General features: G+C 35.7%; 4 protein-coding genes across 6 annotated transcripts; 2 read left to right on the forward strand and 2 right to left on the reverse strand.

Annotated features, from left to right (window-relative positions):
* Positions 1–396: 396 nt before the first annotated feature.
* Positions 397–11733, reverse strand: LOC129949233 (ATP-binding cassette sub-family C member 10). Of its 3 annotated transcripts, none has more exons than XM_056060558.1 (16): positions 11572–11733; positions 5632–6023; positions 5341–5573; positions 4831–5275; positions 4556–4767; positions 4251–4488; positions 3915–4183; positions 3677–3862; positions 3498–3615; positions 3191–3430; positions 2992–3134; positions 2747–2935; positions 2300–2677; positions 2092–2224; positions 994–2030; positions 397–934 (listed from the first exon to the last, which is right to left on the reverse strand). In XM_056060558.1, the coding sequence occupies exons 2-16, from the start codon at positions 5984–5986 to the stop codon at positions 641–643; spliced, it is 4470 nt and encodes a 1489-aa protein (XP_055916533.1). In that variant the 5' UTR covers positions 5987–6023; positions 11572–11733; the 3' UTR covers positions 397–640. The 3 variants fall into 3 exon arrangements, with proteins under 3 accessions (XP_055916533.1, XP_055916535.1, XP_055916534.1); XM_056060560.1 differs by lacking the exon at positions 11572–11733 and adding an exon at positions 11133–11297; XM_056060559.1 differs by lacking the exon at positions 11572–11733 and adding an exon at positions 11121–11297.
* LOC129949234 (coiled-coil domain-containing protein 97) lies at positions 11489–12914 on the forward strand. The gene has a single exon (XM_056060561.1). It carries the CDS (start codon positions 11769–11771, stop codon positions 12873–12875), a length of 1107 nt encoding a protein of 368 aa, XP_055916536.1. The 5' UTR covers positions 11489–11768; the 3' UTR covers positions 12876–12914.
* Positions 12915–13126: 212 nt separating this feature from the next.
* Positions 13127–14775, reverse strand: LOC129949747 (N6-adenosine-methyltransferase non-catalytic subunit). Its single transcript, XM_056061382.1, has 4 exons — positions 14582–14775; positions 14300–14461; positions 13896–14238; positions 13127–13835 (listed from the first exon to the last, which is right to left on the reverse strand). The coding sequence occupies exons 1-4, from the start codon at positions 14645–14647 to the stop codon at positions 13225–13227; spliced, it is 1182 nt and encodes a 393-aa protein (XP_055917357.1). The 5' UTR covers positions 14648–14775; the 3' UTR covers positions 13127–13224.
* Positions 14776–16533: 1758 nt separating this feature from the next.
* On the forward strand, positions 16534–17260 carry LOC129950911 (guanine nucleotide exchange factor MSS4 homolog). The gene is made up of 2 exons (XM_056062855.1): positions 16534–16805; positions 16881–17260. The coding sequence occupies exons 1-2, from the start codon at positions 16653–16655 to the stop codon at positions 17124–17126; spliced, it is 399 nt and encodes a 132-aa protein (XP_055918830.1). The 5' UTR covers positions 16534–16652; the 3' UTR covers positions 17127–17260.
* The last annotated feature ends 2322 nt before the right edge of the window (positions 17261–19582 follow it).

Raw genomic sequence — 19582 nt, forward strand, 5'->3', positions numbered from 1 at the left:
CTAAGTCGGGAAGACAGGATTGCTGGCTTTCGTCGTCTATATTGAATGGATCATCCTCCCTGACAGCGGAATTTGGTTCGTCGTTGAATTTATAGTCTTCAGAAGGGGTCCATTCATATTCTGAGCATTGACTACCGTTCTACTATGATGTTTCCACTTTTGTCTTTGCAGCTTTCGGTTCGAGGCTTATACACTTGTAAATTTTGTTTCACCTGCTCATAAGACTTTCGAACTTCATTTCGGCTTCTGAAAGTCTCAACATCTTCGACCGCACGCTTCTCATGCTCAGGAATAGAGTTTTTTGTTCCCTCCATAAATTCGATATGCAATGTTTCAATAGATGGCGCTAAAGAAGATCTGTGTCGGTGTTGTGTTGTAGGCGTAACAATACAAAGATAAAGTTTAATAAATTTCAACTTTATTAATACAAATTATAACAAAAAAAAATATGTGTTGTTCTTGCAACACATTCTTCTTCTTTTTTCACTTCAGCGTAGGTATAAAAATATGCAATAAATCCTCAGCTCCATCTACAGCTTAGATCTTGAGTTATTTTTTTTTTGTTTAGTCAAATTACAGTAAAACAATAAATTATAAATTTAAGTAGTCTTTTGATTTACATGATGTGTAATATTGTCTTCTATGTTCCCGGCAATCTTCCTTCATCTTCGCTAATTGTGTAGTCTTTATTTCTCTGTGCTTGCAACATCCCATGGAACAAGGAATCTGGATTCTCGGCCAGTTCTCGAGGTATTCCCTGTTCAACAATTTCACCATGATCCAACACGATAATTCTATCCATGTTCTGAAGCCCACTTAAACGATGGGCAATAAATATTATTGTCGAACTCTTGAAGGAGTTTCTTAGAGCTATTTGAATGGCTGCTTCTGAATCAGAGTCGAGATTCGATGTTCCTTCATCAATGCAGACGACCTTGATATCAAAGAATCAGAAAATGAGATTTTACAGAGAAAAATTAACTGAAAACTAACCTTTGCATTTTTAAGCAACGCCCTTGTGAGACACAAAAGTTGCTTCTGTCCTGCTGACAAATTTGTTCCTCCTTTCTCGAGTCTTCCCTGCAGTCCACCTAAAGATTGTACTAGTGGTGTGGCCAGACAATTTGTAATTGCATTCCAAATCTCCGAATCAATGAATCTACTCCTTGGATCTAGATTCTCTCGCACAGTGCCTTCGAAGAGGAACGGTTCTTGAGGAATAATTCCAATTCGATCCCTTAGTTTTTTCAGAGGGAGAGTTTTCAAGTTCACACAATCCAGCGAAATCTCTCCTGAATTCAATGGAGCCACTCGTAGGAGAGCTGCGATAATCGAACTCTTGCCAGCACCAGTTCTCCCAACAATTGCTATCCTCTCGAACGCTGCCGTTCGAAAGCTTATATTCTCCAATGCTGGCGCTAGATGCTCTCGATATTTTAGTTGAACTTCTTTGAAGGACAACACACCCTGACTAGGCCATCCAAATGGTGGATCTGCACTCCCATTGGCATTGGGTTCCTCTTCCAGCTTCAAATACTGATCGACTCTCTCCACAGCGATCATTTCCTGTTCAGTCTCTGCCAAAGCATTGAGAACTCCACTCAAAAGCCCAGTGATTGAGAGAGCATAGGAAATTGCCAAACCCACCATTCCAGGGTTGGTGGTATGTGCTGATGTCATGGCTGCAAGGATACCCGCCCCACCAACTAACATAGCTCCCAACATCTGCAAACGAAGTCCCAACCATTGTTGAGCAGCCGCAGAGGTTAGTTGAGCTTTTATGCTCTCTTCGAGTTTCACATGGAAATCACGTTGAAACCGAGGACCAGCTCGCATCGTTCTGATTGTTGTGATCCCCTCGAGAGTCTCAGTGAAGTGGGTGTAGAGGGGAGAGAGGGCGTTGCTAGAAAGACGCTTAATATCTCTCGAAGCATAGCGATAGCGATATTGCAGACTCAAGTATATCGGAACCATTGGAACAACAACCAAACTAAGCCACGGCATGGCATATAAACTTATACAGAGAGCTCCTAAGAAACAAATGAAGATTGATGTTGTTTTGGGTAGAAAAAAAGACGTCATTTTCCTTACCTGTAAGTCCCACAACTTGGGCGAGTAGAATATTTAAAATAAACGGAAGAGAATCATCGATTGTGTAAGTATCCGAGGAGAATCTATTCAAGATTCGACCCACAGAAGTTATGTCAAAGAATTGGAATTTTGTCTGAAAATAGAAAACGAAATGGTATTGAAAATTAGAACATGGTTCGATATTCCGCCCTCTACCCCTTTCACTTACATAAAGAACTTTATTAAGAAGTTTGTCATGGATAATTTTAGCTGCTTTTATGCCCGCATAAGCAAACAAAAAAGCTCTAATCAATGTCAACATGGAATTTGTCAACGCCAGCGAGGCAAATATTCCCAAGTAATAACGATAGTCGTGCTCTGGAACAGGAATCGTTCCATTTCCGACAAGAGTCTCTGTTAGATTAGTTCCATTGATTGGTTTGATATTCGTATCAGTAACCCAATGAGCTAGCCAAGCATCTGAAACATTTCTCGAGAGTTGCATAAGAACTACGAATATGAGGACAGCAGTTCCTAAAGGACATGCCACAGCCCGCCAATAGCACGAAATAACATTCAATGATAGATTTCCATATTCTCGAGACTCCTTAGAAAGAAATAAGATTAAAGAAAAAGGATACAAAATGTACCAATATTTTTAGAAAATATAACAAACCTCCATCATGACACTATCAAGACTTTTTGTCTCTGCGTTGTTGTCGTTTAGAAGATCAACACTTGACATACGACTTCTAACTTGACTAAATGGCTCAATACCAATATCAACATCATCTTCGAGACTTAGATCAATACTTTCGGTCATGTAATCGCTTTTTGTCACTACACCGTTATCCACATGAAGAATCTAAGAAAAATCATAAAATAAATCATAGGATTTTTTAGGGTTGGCTCTTGACGAACCTGATTTGAATTGAAGAACAAAGTCTTATTGCTTGTGACGATGATCCTTGTTTTATCCTTTAACAATCCCAGGAGACAGTATTTTACCACATGATTCGCTACATGGGCGTCCAAAGATGACAGAACATCATCCAAGAGATAAACTATAAAACTATAAATATGAAAAAACAGAGTTGGAGAAGAACCTTAACCCGCATACTTTTTTTGTCCTGATAAACGGCTCTAGCCAAGGCAACTCTTGCCCGTTGACCACCTGACAGAGTCCTACCATTCTCCCCAACTCCAACTAGATCCCCACCCAGAGCCTCGAGGTCTTCACTCAGACCACAGGCAAATAGAACATTTTTGTACAGTTGTTCATCGAATACAGCTCCCCAGAGAATGTTATCTCGAATGGTTCCTCTCTGAAGCCAAGAAGTTTGTGGAACATACCCAAATCCTGTCAAATATAAGAGATTCAAGGTCCAGAAGCTCCAGCATCTAGTCAAAACAAAAGGAATACTTACCAGCAGTTAAGTCATGAACACAAACATATCCATCAATGCATTCTATGGCAGCAACAAGAGCTGAAACGAAAGTACTTTTTCCACCTCCCAACGGTCCTTCAATACAAATTAAGTCGCCCTAAACCCACATTTCTTGAAAAACCTCTATTTTCTCAGCGTTTTTATGTGACTCAACTTACCTTTTTCACATCGAGATTGACTTTCTTGAGACGAAATACAAAATTATCCTCATGTGGAGATCGACCTTGATCATATTCAAAAGTTGCATCTTTCAGCTGGAGAACAGTTGGCTTTTCATCGACTTTTTGCGGTGCAGAACCTTTGATCACAGGTTGATAATACGAAGAAAAGTCCAAATTTGGAAGCTAAACATGACAAGTGTGAGATTTTGTAAAGCTTTCGAGACTTTTTTCTTACATCAAAAAGTTCTTGTAAACGATTTACAGAAACCCAAGCTTCAACCAATCCATTTAGAACCCAGGGAAAAGCATTCAGTGGACCGATTAACATGTTCAAAAGAGCAACACTAGTGTAAGTTGTTGCGGCTGTGAGAGTATTTCCTAACAACGCTGACATCCCGAAGGTAAGAAGACACATGAGGACGGGTGTTGTAGCCCAAAAGTAGACACATAAAGCATCGAGATATTTTCTCTTCGCAAGATACTTGATTTCTTCTTTTCGAAGATCTAAACAAAATTAATTAGGAAATGAAATCAGGAATAGTGTAGACTTTGAAAAAATGAAAAATCCCACCTCTTATCTTATGAATAAACACATCCTCCCATGCGTGCAGCTTCACCTGCTTTGCTCCAGCGATAGTTTCACTAGTTGCTGCCAAACGGGCATCTTTTGCTGTCATCAAGTCTTTCGAAATACTGCCAATACTTCTCGCTATCCAGCGGTTGATGGGAATCAACATAGTGGCAAAAGCTACCCCAGCTAAGAAAGCCACTCCAAGTTGTGTATAAAGCAGGTACAGTGTAGTAAAAAGCTTTAAGACAAAAAGCTCTTCTTCAAAATTTCTCACTTGTTTGTTTTTAGGAAAAAACAAAACTCACCTGAAACGGAATACTCCAAAACGAATGGAAACTTATGCAAGAATTAACAATTCGATCTGTGTCCGTTGACATTAGATTTAAAATTTCCGGACGGGAGTTTTTAAGTCCTCGAGCTTCTAAAGCTTTCCGGTAGATGGCGGTGACTACGCCTATCCTCATTTTCATGCCAATGATGGACATCCGCCAGTTGAAGTGAGTTGAACACACAGCAGCTAAAAGAATTTTTTTCTCTTTCAAAATTCGTTAACTTGTGTTGAAAAACTAAAACAACTCACATAACAAAGTGGATCCAAAAAGACCCAATGCATACCAATAGGGTTCAGAATCTGTTCCAGTTAGATTAGTGGCCTGTTGACTTAATAATCCTCCAAGTAAAAGGGGTCCCGCAAACCCCGAAGTATCTGCCATAAATCTCAAAAGGCCAATAAAATAGAATTCCCGACCAAATGTCTTATGCAGTGCCCAGAAGGTCGACCTTGTTCGAGATATTTGCATATGGAGTTTTTCACTTATTCCCGAGATATTCAAACAGTCTGGAAGATCAAAGAGATCTTCAATTTTCTTGAGATTTCCTGCGACTCCTTTTGTAATCAACGGTTCAACCCAGTAGAAGAAAAACTTTGATAAACATGATGCTTCGTCTTGAGCATGGCCAAGCAGAAATTCATTGAGATTAAAGTGAAAGTAAACATAGCGATTGGTGAGTAGGGATTGTTGCTCCTGAAAAAGGTTTACAAAAAAAAAACCAGTGAAGTTGATAAAAGGGAGAACTTTTAGGATCTTACACTATTTCGATCAATATTTTGTAACGATGGCACTGCGGATCCTTTTGGTATCAATGTCAGTCCATAGAGTATATCCATAATCACAGTAGCCAAGCTCCATGACCAAAATGAGCTTTTAAAATTCGACCTTAGCCAAACAACATCTAAAACAAACACCGACGACCACAAAACTATCAGACTCAATGATCCTCGATGGCTTAACTCTCCAAACCTTCTCGATGACAAAAGATAACCTGCAAAAAATTTGATTAAAAAGCTTTTTGTTTTTTTTCATCAAAAGGACTTCCTTACCACAATGTAGGACCCACATAACGAATTCTATACTCACAACCAATACATCAATTGGTTGTATTGGCAATCCCACTGAATGGAAGAAGAAAATCTTTGTTACTGGCAAAGCAGCTAGGAACAATGTTGTGATAATACGCAAATAGATTAAACGCTTTTGAGTTGGATTTCTTATAACTGGTCGATTGTAACAACCGAAATTATAGGAAGATACAGCTGCGAAAATTGTATAGACTGGGATTTGAAGGCAGATTTCTTGGAAACATGGTAAAAGATCATTTGAATCGGCAGCAAACGGTGTTATTCCTGTGGGACAAAAGTCTGACCAGTACCATTGGAAATACTGATAGGATGCCATTTGTTTTTCTTTTGTATGTGTGGATTTGGTGTTCAATCTAAAAAGAAAAAAAAAACAAAGAATATTTTAAACTCTTTAATTGTGTACGATCTAAAGCATAGTTCTTTGTAGAAGCTACAACAGGACAATTTTAAGCATTCACGTATCTTGACCAAATCTTTCACAGAGTTTTTAGTTCAATAGTTAGTTATTATTTATTATTATGGTTCGTGGAAATTAAGTAAAGGTTTATTTTGGATTAACTTCTTCGATTGCGAGCCGAAATTATTTAAGCAATGACAGCAACATTTTCTTTTTCGTTTAGAAAACTTAAGTAAGCGTTTGCTGAAGTCTGATCACTGTTAAAAAGATATTTTTTCAAGTGTTCCAAAATGCTTAAGAATCTTTCTAAAATGCAGCTTTTACTTAACCATCTGACGTTATTACCATGACGTAGATCGTCATCTTGTGCATCAACCAACTTCTTTAAGAAATGATTTCAATTCACGAAAGAAAGTTTCATCACTTCTTGCATAATACGCTCATGTACGTGATTATGTTTGCAGCAAAGCACAGTTTGATAAATAATACAGTGGTAGGAAACCAAATTATCATTGCTTCTCAACAGGTTAACTAGTACATTTTTATTCCCAGCCATTGCTGGCGCACCGTCAGTAGTTACCGGTAAGAGCTTCTTCAAGTCTTACTCATCTTTTTCAAAATAATCCATCACTGCTTCGATCATGTCTTCTCCTCGGGTACTTGCTAAGAGCGACAAAAGAGGCAATATCTCCTCAAAAAAAGTTTATATCGTTGTGTCCAGGTAGTGAAAAAAATAAATAACTTTGCCGTTTAAGTGACATTGCATGATTCATCCATAGCCAAGGCATAATAACGTAATAACTACGTCAGTATCAGTAAATGGTTTTATATGCTTAGGCAGATCCAAGAAATACGTAAAGAAGCCTCACCACATTTTCCCTGCTCAGTCATTGAGCGACTTATGATCTGGGTCGAAGATGGGTAACTTGATAGTAAACTTGCAATTTTGGACTTACGCAGATCACTAACAAGTGGAAAGTTTCCGGAAAATGATTTGTGTTTTGCATCATAATGTAGTTTTATATTCGACCATTTCATTAATGCAACTGTATGGTTACAAATCAAGCACATTGTTACTGCTCCAGCACGATTTGGAACCGTAAAACAATACAAATCGGTCCATCCCGGCAAAAACTGTCTATTTTCATCTTGAACTTTTCTTTTTTTCGGTTCCATAGTCAAAATTCGCTATATACAGCCAAAACTCGTTATTGTAAAAGTTATATTCATTTCAGCGCAACGCGCGTCGTCCTTCGCTCAAAATTAAAACAAAACACTGACCTCTTGCATATTGACACTTGCGGTAATCCTCGAGCTCTTTCTCGCTCGCTCGTTACTTCGCCCTGCCGTTTTCGAATTGACTTGAACAAAGATAATGTGGGAGATACATTATTATTAAATTACGTAAAGGTACAGCTCGCGTTAATCTTTTTGGGGTCACTAAAGTTATTTATATCAGAAGTTGTCTTTTCTTTAGTTTTCTCGCGGGTCCGCACAAAATGGGCCAGCGGTCCGTCATTTGGCGACCCCTGCACTAGACCATTGATTTATATTTTTAGGATCCTTAACCTTGGCAGCACAATCCTCGATTAGTCCAAGTAGAAAACTCCTGATAAGTTGAACATCGTCATCAACTTACAATATCGAATGCTGGGCACACAGCTTTAAAATGGTAAACATCTTCTAGTTCTCTTCTGTTACACAGGTTACAAAATTTGCTTCGAATCAACTCTATGGAGATGAAATTAAGGTTGAGAATTTCCACCCTTGGTCTTAAAACTGTACTTATTAAATCGGGTGAGTTTAACACATTAAAATAGCTTTCTTCCATAGGTATTCGGTGATTGAGTTTACTATAAATATTTCTAGAAGAAGACGATGATGCTCTGGTCAAGTGTTGATCGAATATTGCGTCATCTATTCTTGAGATGATAGCCGTAAAAAAATCATACCACTCATGCAGATTATGTTCGGTTATTGAAAACGCGATGTAATGAGATAGGGCCAGCTGGTTCCATTCCCTGAAAGTTGATGCATTTGTTTGCAAAAGTCTAACCAATATCAATTTATAAAGACTGGTATCAGTTCTTCTCATCACACTCGTATAATAGTTTGAAGTAGCCTTAAGGTTTCTTATATAGATTGGTGGTAATCCTATTTTGACATTAATCGCGTAGGTCTGCTTGGAGTTCGGCAAACAAAAAATGCGTTTAAGAAAATGTCTTTGAACCAACTCAAACTCTTCGAATGGAGTAAATCCAAATGCTTGTATCCCATAGCACATACAGGTGTTGACTGTAGCATTAAAAACCTTGTATTTTGACGAATGGTTGATATCGGGATGTGCAAAAAAAGTCGGCCACATTGAATTTAATGCTAACTTAGCTTCACTGCTTTTTTCCTTGGCGTGCTTGGAAAAGTTTAAGTTATATGTAAACAGAACTCCTAGATACTTAAATTCACGTACACATTTAATCCTTTCGCTACCAAGCTCTTCTACATAATCGGTTTTCAAATATCATTGCTTTTGTTTTTTCAACTTTGATTTCCAGATCCCATGTTTGGTAGTACGACTGTAATTTATTAATTTGAAGTTGCAGTGAAAAAGGATTGTCGGCTAGTAATATCAAATCGTCAGCATTGAACAAAACTTTGATGAGAGTTCCCGAAAAGATTACGCCACCCGGCAAAATATTAGAAGTATCATCAATAAACAGATCAAATATCAGACGGCTCTAAATGCATCCTTGTAGAACTCCTGCCGTTGTTTCGAACCACTCTGACAGTTTAGATCCATCCCATACAGCTGCGTTTGAAGATTTTAGAAATTGAAAATACAGAATCAAACATTTTCGTGATACTCCCATATTTGAGAGCTTATAAAGCAAAGCTTATCTGTTTACTATGTCGTATGCAGCTTTGAAATCAACGAGACAGACATAAAGTTTTTTGTTTTTTTTTTCAATCTGATTTCTAGCTAAGCTAGTCAATGCAAATATGTGATCCATAGTGGTGAATTCAGAGCGGAAGCCAGCTATAAATATGCTGAGAAGATAAGTTTTTAGTTCAGATAGATAATCTTTCATAAAGAATTCTAGCAAATATCTTTCTAAGCGAGTTGAGATGGGATATTCCCTGTAGTTATCAGGATGAATAGGATCTCCTTTCTTAAATGTTGTGAAAATGAAGGCTTTAGTAAAATTTGAAGGAACACAAGCATTCTCATAGAGGCGGTTGAAGAAATCCAAAATGTAGGTCTGTAAGCTATTGTTGGAATTTTTGAAAAACTCTACTGATATTCCATCGCTTCAGGTGCTTTTGTTGTTTTTCATTTTCGTGAGACTTTTTTCCAATTCACTTAACGATATTGAGCAGTCCAGGTCGGAAACACACGCGTTCATTAACGCAAAGCTGAAAGTATGAAGATTCTCTTCAGCCGATAACAGAGTTTTAAAATGAGCTGCTAGAGTCTGAACTTTGAGAGTTATATCCATACTTTGCCGCCATCCGCTAACTTCACGAACGTTTTGCAAAAATTCCTTTGAATTTTTACTAAGCTGTAGCTTATGTGCAAGGCTTATTAGCGCAAAGCTGTTTTAAATCTTTGTTGGCTCTTAGGCACATATTTTTATAATCCTTGGAATTTGTTGCTCTAAAGAGCTTTAAATATTTAAATAAGAGTTTCAGTAATTTATTGTAATTGCTATCCATTTGTTTTTAGGAATAAAATGAACGAAAGTGTGGTTCCTTGCTGGTACCGAAGCATGATATAGTCTTATTATATTGTTTTCAATTTCTTCTATTATTTAAAGTTATGATTAAGAAGAGCTTTATACCGATCAGCTTTGTTCTGCATCTATTTTAGTTTCCGGAAATTGTCTGGAACACTTAGTTATTCTCGTTTTTCGAAGTCGGGTTTGAAGTTGTTCTAAAGGAAATACTTTATCAAAATGTCTTAGAAAAAACACGTCCAGAAACGTTTTTGAATTAAGCGAAAAATTTAAAATGACTGCATATAAATTAAAAGTTCTAAATTAGTTTAAAATGTCTTCAGTCAAAATATTGCAGTTGAAATCACCACAAAGAGTAAGTTAGCTTTTGTGTTTACAATCGCTACAAGGAGATACCTATTCAATTGGAGAGTCTTTAGGACAAATAAATATAATTGATGTATACGTCTTGACAATGCTATTAAAACTTCGACAGATCTCATTTCAGGAAGTAAACGATTAACATAGAATATATTTCTTAAATGACCTATCTATTCATAAATTGCGGTCTTCGATATTCATACCTAAATATACCCTACTAATATGGTTTCTTTAAAGAAAACTCATTTGTGGTTATAAGAATTATAGTTTCTACTTTCAATCCACGGATGCCACACAATTGGAGTTTCCTACTCTTCTTCTCCTATTAGATAAAGTAGGTAGATAGGTTAGACATTGGTATTAGGAAAAATCATGAGACTCGTGTTGAAAGACAGAGAACCTATAGGTATATGTACATAAGTAAACAACGCGAAATGTGCACTAGGTGCCTAATGTATGTACTTCCAATTGATTAGGCACAGTATTGAAACAAAAAATCGATGGACGCACTTAACATACGTAAGTATTTTTTTTTTTTTCAAATACCTACCTTAATTTAATAAATTAACTATTAGACCCTAAATCGGTATTCTCTGATTTCTTTCAATGCCAATAAATTCTCAAAATGACAAAAAGAAACAAATGAAATAAAAGTTCCTCAAAAGTGTGATTCCCAGTTTCGTCTTATGGGAAGGCACCTCTCTTTGCAATCTAAGCAAAAAGGAAGTCTTGTGAAATGTGGCTTATTCTGTCAGAATGAGTCATATTATTCAAATACTTAATTTGTGCCGAAATGTGTACATTACTTTTATGCTAGTTGATAATCTCTTAACAACGACCGATTAGAATATGAATTAAGATAAGGAACAAGAGACAAGACCTAGACGCTTCGCTGGCACATCTTTTAAGAAGAAAAAAGAACTATCAAAAAACCACACTCGTCTTCGTCGGCTTCTACAAACCTTTTTAGTTACCTTCTATTGTTTTGTTTTATGTTTTAAATTAAATTAATATCAATTCATGGCACAAACTGTTTATGACTAACCACACAATAAAGTTTATCACTAAATTATTTATTTATTTTATTATTATTCTAGCCAGAGCCCGTCTGACTGACTGACTGCGTGCTGCAGGAAAATAGAATCACACTTCACACAAAATGAAAATCCCCTGCTTTTGCTCTATTTTGGTTCTTTTGTTTACGTATTTTGTTGTTATCTCTCTGCCTGCGCCAAACATCCCCTTAAATCCTACAATAAAAACAAATCAACAAAACAAAAATATACGATCTGTCAAAAATTATGACAGCGGCGAATATATTTATCTGACATCTGTCAAATGTCAAACTTTACAACTTCGCAAAAAATAACACTTCCCCCATCATTGTTAACAACAAAAAACTTGATTTCTCACCTTAATATCCGTGAAAAGTGATGAATTCTTCGCGAAATCTGTCAATTTAACTTATTACGAAATGTGTCAAATAATAAAACATTATTAAACACCGAGAAAATCACAAATCCAACAGAAACCAAACGTATGCACACAAGTTTTGATGTAGTTCTTGTTTTTGGTGTGCAGAAAATTTCACAAACAAAAAGAAGTAAAAAATGACAAACGAAGATCCCGACGATGCGACCGCAGGAAATGTCAATTGCAATGGCGCTATCGTCGTAAGAGAGAAATCAACTTTAACTTTGGATGATATTTTTGAATATTTAAGCCGAAATCCCAAAATTATTTTCAAAAGCCAACAAATTGATGATCCAGAGTTGAGTGGGGATGAGAAAAAATCCATTGCTTTTGAAGTTTTCAGGAAAAATCCCAAAACATTTATTATGAGATTTGGTCCATATTTAGATGCCGAACATTTGGAGTTCTTTGAGGAGTTGGCTCTTCCTGAACATCAAGATCAAGATGAATTTAATTATATCCTGGAAGATCTGCACATAAAACTAGAAAAAAGACAAAGTTGTGTAAAAAACCGTCGATATACTGCTACACAGAAAATGCATGAATATTTCAGTGAGACTGAGATGATGAAGAGGGAACCGCATTTATATCACGAACTTGTTGGGCAATATCTGTCCGAGGAGGAGAGAACTCAAAGGGACACTTATGATGTGAGAAATACAACTTTTTCAGGGATTCTCCTCAACAAGATGGACCGTGATAACGCTGAGGAAATTCTACAAAAGCAACAAGAAGACCAAGATGATGATGAAGATACTCCTCAATCTAGAAACGAGAGCAGTGACGAAGAGGATGAATATGCATCACCAGCTTATCGTCAACAATGGGGGAATTTCGATGATGAGAATATACCCTGTACTAGTTCGAAGGTGATAAAGAAGCAGAAAAAGGCAAAAAAGAAGGTAAAGCAGCAAAAATTCATAACTGCTGGGGAAAGGGAGATTCTGCGACAGGAATTCGTGGGTATTATGAAGGCGAAGTTCCTAAATGGTCAAGATAAAGAATTCGACTATAGTCAAGTTGATGATAACGCTGAGTTGGATGATCTCAATCAGTTGAATCAGGATAAAGAAGATGAATACTTTGGAGAGAGTTCGGAGGAAGATGAAAATGGGTGTATAAGCCGAATGGATGACGAAGATGATTTAGATAGAAGGTTAAATGAAGAATCTGATGATGATTTGGATGTTTACATGTCACATCTAAACCAACATCATAGTCTAAAGGCAAATTCATTGAATTAGGTTGTTTGAATTTTTCAATAAAAATACAAAAAGTTTAAACTCGTTCTTTTGAAAATATTTTCATTGGATATCAGGTTTCTGTGGCAGCCTTAAAGTTCCGTCATTGGTTGAGTTTTTCCCAAATTAATGTTCGGAAATAACCCAAGGTACCTTCCCATCACTATGGACCTTAAATTTTTGTCCATATCGCACGAAAAAGGAAGAGAATAGGAACACAAATTGTGTAAAGTTTAGATTGAAACAAATTTCTAGAAACTAAGTGTTCGTTTATTTGTGTGTCAAGTGTATTTAAAATATATAGAAAATCATTTTTGTCAATAATAGTAATCAAAATTAAATCGAAACGAATTTATCTAGGTCTTCCACGTCCTCGAGCGAACCCTCTTCCACGACCACGAATCACTTTGCTATTGGCCGGAGGACTCTTGGGTCGCAGTGATTCAATTCTACTCGTACAACCAGTTGCAGCACCTTCTGCAAAATACGATTGATACAACTCAGAGTTAAAGTTGGAGTTGGTCAATTCGGGGCCAACAGTTAGCCAACCCGGACGAATGCTTGAGTCTCTCCCAAACAAATGCATTCTACGCCGCCCCAGACAAAAATGCTCAATTATATGAAATATCTCGATGGGTTTCTCAAAACTACCGAACTCCTCTTCCTCGGAAATGATGAGATCTATGTCGACATTGGCGTGAATGAAGTCTCCATCAGTGGAACGACGGACGGTTCCCTTGATGCCCATCAGACAGTGCTCTTTTGTTCGTTGAAATACTGCTTTCGGTTCGAGAATCTTGGAATGTCCTGGTTTATTGATGTTCGTGCGGATCCAACAGATGTCCTCGCAACGTCGGAAACCCCATTTTTTTAGACAATTGCGGCCCATGTCAAGACCCTCGGAACTACCACACCATAGGAACACAAAACTCCGATGAGCTGCAACTTCACCCACATCAAGATCTAGAAAGAAACCAATCGTTAACTTTGTCTAAAAAAAGATGAAGGTCAGACTTTTCTTACTCAGAATCTCGTCCCAATTCCAGTAGACTCGAGGAGCTCCGCCAACTGTCGCTACTGTAGCAGCACCTCGAGCATATTCTTCCAGTGGTGGTTCGATGAGAATCACATCAAACTTAGTCCCGAGTGTCTTCAGATCCAAGGTCTTCACATCAGCCTTCAGATACATGGGAGCAGTGGCAGTTTCGGATATAAGTTCATCTTTGAGGCGAATCAATTCCCTTAGCTTGGGATATTCTTCGAAGCGATCGGCCAAACCAACATCACGAATGAAGTTCTGTGGCCTTTGACCTGTGTCCACGAAGTGTTGGCAGTAATCGTTGTGTGGATTTGATGATTGTGTACCCTTTAGAAAATGATACCTCAGAGATTTCCTGACTTTTTTGCACACAAACTCTTTCGCTTACCTTTAAAAATGTCGATGAATCACGATAGATTATTTCAGCTTGAGGTTTCTTCGATGATGGCCCAGGACTTTCGTTATCCTCATCACGATTCGAGCGTTGACTGCCGGCTTCTTCGACTGTCCCAAGGACAATTTTAAGTTCATCGACACTAGAAAGGCCAAGCTGTGATGTGTTGTTGAACAAAAAGAGAAAAAGAGTGAAATGAATACAGAATAAACACAAAATTGTGATTGGTTAGGGGGAGAAAATTTGTTTATTTACAATCCAAATAATAAAACTTACGGTTTGAGCAAGAAGTTGCTTGCGTTTTCGGGAACGTTCTTGAGAACTTTTTAAAATATCACTCATTTTAAGTGAGAAAATATTATTAATTCTTTTTAAAAAAGAATTTTTCTTAATTTTTTAGTCGGCGTCTGTTTTTTTTAATTTTTGCAAGTGTCTCGTCGATGATAAATGGAAGAAAAAAGTTTGACGTTTTTCTTTGATGTCTTTTTCTAGGTGAGTGACATTTTGTTTAATGGGGCAAATTCAAAATTGCTTAAGGGTAAACTTACATAATGAGTAGTAGGCAAAGTACAATTAATGGTAAGGTTACATAAGCAAGCGTTCGATACAATTTCTGCTTTTTACTTTACACGGAAGAGTCTAGCTCAACTGGCTACTAATATTAAACTTGTGGTAAAGCAATTTTAACTCAATGTTTTCGATAAGTAAAATGAGGTGCCACTGCGGTTTCAGATACTTAAGGCCGTGTTTGAAATGAGATAAAATCCTGGTTTAATATTCTACCACGATTAAATTTTGACATTCGGTCAAAAATTTGATAAAATTTATAGTTTTTTTTTGTTGAATAGTATTTTTGAGAACACTATTCTTTGATTTAAGTTACTTTAACATACACAAAATTAATGTTGTGCTAGTTCACAGCTGTCAAAAAAACCATTCGTATTCCATTTTTAAAAGATGAACAAAAAATTGAAGATGTATAATTTACCATGGAATAAAATTTCAATATCGTTTAAAAATGTTTTCTATTTGGTTTTTGTTTATCATCATTTGAGTAACCATTTATAATTCGTCATACTTTCAATTTGCTAACCTGAAATATTTACCGGACATGTTCAGAGGCATAACGGATTTCGATCAGTCTGATTTTAAAGCTGCCAACAAATTGCAATTAAGTTTTACTTTACTGGAAAGATGACAGGAATTATGTTAGCCAAAAAAAGTCTTTCTAACTGTCAAGACAAGTTATGGTTAGTTTAAGGTCTTAAGCACTATTCACATGAGCACGACCAACGAATGAATGAATATTCGTCGATTTTGACATTTCTTTCACACGTGAGTTTTTAATTCGTCGTGAATTAAGTTTGACAAGGAGCCACACCCAAACACCATTCACCACTGAAACTAAAAAAAAATTATTTTTTCGGTTAAGTTCACGCGATTAATTTATTCGTTGCGAGTGTGGATAATGTGGAACGCAAATAAAGTTTTACAGTTCGTATCAATTACAATTTTTTTTGCGACGAATAAATTTGTTTTCTTAAAAGTATGTATCATAAATCAAATAGAAACTATATTGCTATTGTTTCGTAAAGAATTTGTGTGGAAATATGTCTTCAAACGTATATAAATTTACATTTTGTGATTCAACTAACGACGAAGTTGGTCGCGCTCATGTGAATACTCCTTTACTTTCAAAAGAACAGCTGATCGAAACAGCAGGGTAATCAAAAAATAAATCTGATTAAATCTGCAAATTGATTCCATATGTTTATTTTTTTTGGAAGAATCCGATGAATTATTCGAATTATCTCTATTGAAATTTGAATTGAAACAATAATCTCGGACCTAGAAATCTAAATGTTTGTCTGCCTTTTGTTAACAGCTGAGAGTGTTTCTTATTATTTGACTGCTATCTCAATTTAGGTATTCAACCTGTGTAATAAAGTATCTAAAAATTCAAATATCAAATTTTCATACATTAAATACACAAAATTAAATGCAGCTTATTAATGGTTTGTTTTTAACTAGTTTTATTTTCCAGCAAGCTTCTCTGGAAAAATTTTTAACTTTTAACTTTTCAGAAAAAAATAATGTTTCCTCAAATATTAAATTACTTCTTCTAAATATCCTTGAAAGTTAACTTGGCAGCACTTAAATTGCTGAATTCATGTGTCATCCACTCTACATCACTGAAAACTCACCACACTTCTTGTTCTTGCTTAGCAGCTGTCACTCTTTCACAACTGACAGACGGTGGCCACTACTTCATTTATCAACAAAATATAATTTATAGCATATTTTTCGCAATTTCCTACACAAAAAGACGAAGAACAAATAAAATAAAATGACAGAATCAAATGTTGAAACTGAAATCGCCGAAATAAATTTTGAAAATGAAATTTCCGATGGAAAAAACAAAAATTGTGTTCGCTGTCAATTTTGTAATTCACTAATTCTCTCAAAGAAACAAGGAACCTATTTACAACCAAATGAAGTGGTAGGTAACAGAACAACATCATCATAAATTCTCTATTTTACAAACAAAAACGCCCATATTTTCTTTTTCTTCCAGTTTAATCTTCCTCTTATCCATGCTAAGAACACCGTCGACCCATCTGAAGTTGAGACTGAACCGATAAAAGATTTCTGGACAGTTGGTGATGTTTTCCAATTCGAGAATATTAGCGTTTCGAAGCCTGTAAACAATTTAAAGTATTTAACTTGTGCCGATTGTGAAAAGGGCCCAGTAGGATATCAAGATTTAGGTACACATAAAATGTGTTATGTTGCGCTTAGTCGAGTGAAATATGACAAATAGATAGATATGTATATATTTTTGTATAATATATATAAATCAGGAATAGGCTTTGTTTTTAAATCTATTTTTTAATCTTCCTTTTTTGTATTGTGTAAATTTGTATTTAATGCCAATAAAGTAAGTTTAAACAAGAAGTTTAATTGACTATAAAAATAATGCTTAAGCAGAATTTACATCATCACTAAAACAACAAATAAAGCGAATATAAAACTTAAATCTATTAACGATTTTTACTGAACATGCAGATTCACTTTTGGAGCTTTATCATTAGATAGTATTAATAATATACATATATATAAATTTATAGAAGACTTCTTAAAAATTATTTCGGATAAAGATCTTATATCGAAGGTATTGAAGGGCTATTACTTTTTGAGCTGTTCTTTTTGAAACGTTTAAAAATAACATCATTGCCGATGCCAAAATTTGGTTTTGAACTACACAAGTCTGAGCCACGGTTTCTTGATACAGTTGAAGTCAAGTAGTTAGTAAAAAGTAATTGAAAAACGCACAGTTGGTCTATGATTTTGAAAATTTGAGCAATTTTTGTTCATGTTAAATATACAGCGGCTCCAAAGTTACACTTTTTTTTGCGTGAAGTTCTAATTAAAGGTCTTAATTTTGCATAACCCTTTTTAATACGAAGAGTATCCTCACTTGAGCGAAAACGATATATTTTAATAATATCAGGAATTAAAAAAAGATTCTTTTCTCAATTTAAACGGAGATACATACATGTTTTTTAGTTTTTACTAAACCAAATTTGAAAGATATATGGACAGGTTTAATAGTGAACTTGTGGTTAAATTAGAAACTAATAATAATAATACAGATGTTTTATCTGATTCTACTCGTGGTAGACCAAACAAAGATTTTACATCGTGCACTGACCGAGCAAAAAGATATAAAGATAAACTTAGATCTTCTCTATTGCTCAAGCTGTCACAAATACTAGTTCTGTGAGCAATTTCATGATTTGTGGAGGTAAGCCTTCGGAGATGAATAATTTATCTAAGATCAGTACCAAGATGTTGAACAAAGATGCTCTTAAACTATGCTCTTAAAATATCATCACTACATGCAGGCATTAGATTTAAGGAATCCGTGTTGCACCTCTGCTACAACTAAAGCTTTAAATCATGGAGAACATGTGAGGACACTCGTGCTATTAAGGAAGTGAAAAAAAAAACGAATCCAAGATGAATTCATCGAAAAGGTTGGAATCAAGGTTGACGTTGTAAAGCAAGGAACTGGAACAACAAATGACGGCAGTACATCACGGAGATTTTTTGAAAATCCGTTTCGGACTGCAGAGATCACCAAAACAGATTCAAGGTTTATAACAAGACTTTCAGTCATATTTGAAGTAATTTGCTGCAATTTTTCAATTAATACAGACAAATTTAAGGTTTATTCTGAAGAGACAGCTAAATTGGCGATTTCGTTATACCCTTGGGATATGCCTGCAACAGTTCATAAAACCTTATTACACGGAGCAGAAGTAATACAAAGTGCATCTTTGGCAGTGGGTTCACTTTCAGAGGAGGCCCATGAAAGCAGAAATAAGGACTACAAATATTACAGAACTCACCACTCCATTAAATGTTCTCGGCTATTTACAAATGAGGATGTTTTCCACATGTTCATGATATCATCTGATCCATTTATAACCCAATTGAGACCGGAACCAAAAAATAAACCTTCCATCGAGTGAAGAAGCTCTTGAATTAATTAAAAATCTAAAAAAAATTGTACTGGGAAGTATGTACATTCGATGTGGAATGCCATATCGAGGTTTATAATGGCTATGATTGGAATAGACGTTGGGATTAACCTTGAGTATCATGTACAAAGATCCTCAAAATATACAAATTCTCTACACGCATTTAAAGATGTCGAGAGTATGAAACTTGGAGTAGGTGTTACATTTATCGTATGAATTGAGAATAAATTATAGAAAATATCTGATGTAAAAGCGTGTTTTTTTTAACGGTAGTCAAAGTTGAAGAGAACAAGAGATCCAACATCGATGAGAGATCTTAAAACGATATGTTTATGTATTTAAATGATTGATTGCTCATAAGATTCTAAAAGCAATAGAATTCTTACAAACATAAAGGTTAAAGGGTGTTGCTGATTGACCCCTTCAGTGATAAGAGAATAACCTACACTATATGAGTTTTACGCTGAAAATATTTATATCACCCAAAACATTTTTTTTCGCATAGAAATTATTGTGAGTTTCTGATTTTTATCTTAAAGAAATGATATGTCAAAAAATCGAATTTAACGATAATCAATCATCTTTCCAAAGAAACTTGTTAAGGAGGAGATGTCTGTAAACTCTTATAGGGTCTCAAGGTATGTAAAATATTTTAAGCAAAGATATTTTTATATATTCAACTTAAGTTCTTTATATCAATGAGTTAAAGAATTTACTTACAAAATTTGCACTT

The sequence above is a fragment of the Eupeodes corollae genome, chromosome 3 (genome assembly GCF_945859685.1).
Source record: "Eupeodes corollae chromosome 3, idEupCoro1.1, whole genome shotgun sequence".
NCBI lineage: Eukaryota > Metazoa > Arthropoda > Insecta > Diptera > Syrphidae > Eupeodes > Eupeodes corollae.

What these genes read in the sequence shown, in the direction of transcription:
- LOC129949747 (XM_056061382.1), bottom strand. Translation starts at nt 14,647, where the DNA reads ATGAGTGATATTTTAAAAAGTTCTCAAGAACGTTCCCGAAAACGCAAG. An exon ending in AGCAACTTCTTGCTCAAACC is followed by an intron (nt 14,462 to 14,581) that starts GTAAGTTTTATT and finishes AACACATCACAG; the next exon opens with CTTGGCCTTTCTAGTGTCGA. An exon ending in ATTCATCGACATTTTTAAAG is followed by an intron (nt 14,239 to 14,299) that starts GTAAGCGAAAGA and finishes CATTTTCTAAAG; the next exon opens with GGTACACAATCATCAAATCC.
- LOC129949233 (XM_056060558.1), bottom strand. Translation starts at nt 5,986, where the DNA reads ATGGCATCCTATCAGTATTTCCAATGGTACTGGTCAGACTTTTGTCCC. An exon ending in TATGTGGGTCCTACATTGTG is followed by an intron (nt 5,574 to 5,631) that starts GTAAGGAAGTCC and finishes AATTTTTTGCAG; the next exon opens with GTTATCTTTTGTCATCGAGA. An exon ending in TGTTCATGACTTAACTGCTG is followed by an intron (nt 3,431 to 3,497) that starts GTAAGTATTCCT and finishes TATATTTGACAG; the next exon opens with GATTTGGGTATGTTCCACAA.
- LOC129949234 (XM_056060561.1), top strand. Translation starts at nt 11,769, where the DNA reads ATGACAAACGAAGATCCCGACGATGCGACCGCAGGAAATGTCAATTGC.
- LOC129950911 (XM_056062855.1), top strand. Translation starts at nt 16,653, where the DNA reads ATGACAGAATCAAATGTTGAAACTGAAATCGCCGAAATAAATTTTGAA. An exon ending in ATTTACAACCAAATGAAGTG is followed by an intron (nt 16,806 to 16,880) that starts GTAGGTAACAGA and finishes TTTTTCTTCCAG; the next exon opens with TTTAATCTTCCTCTTATCCA.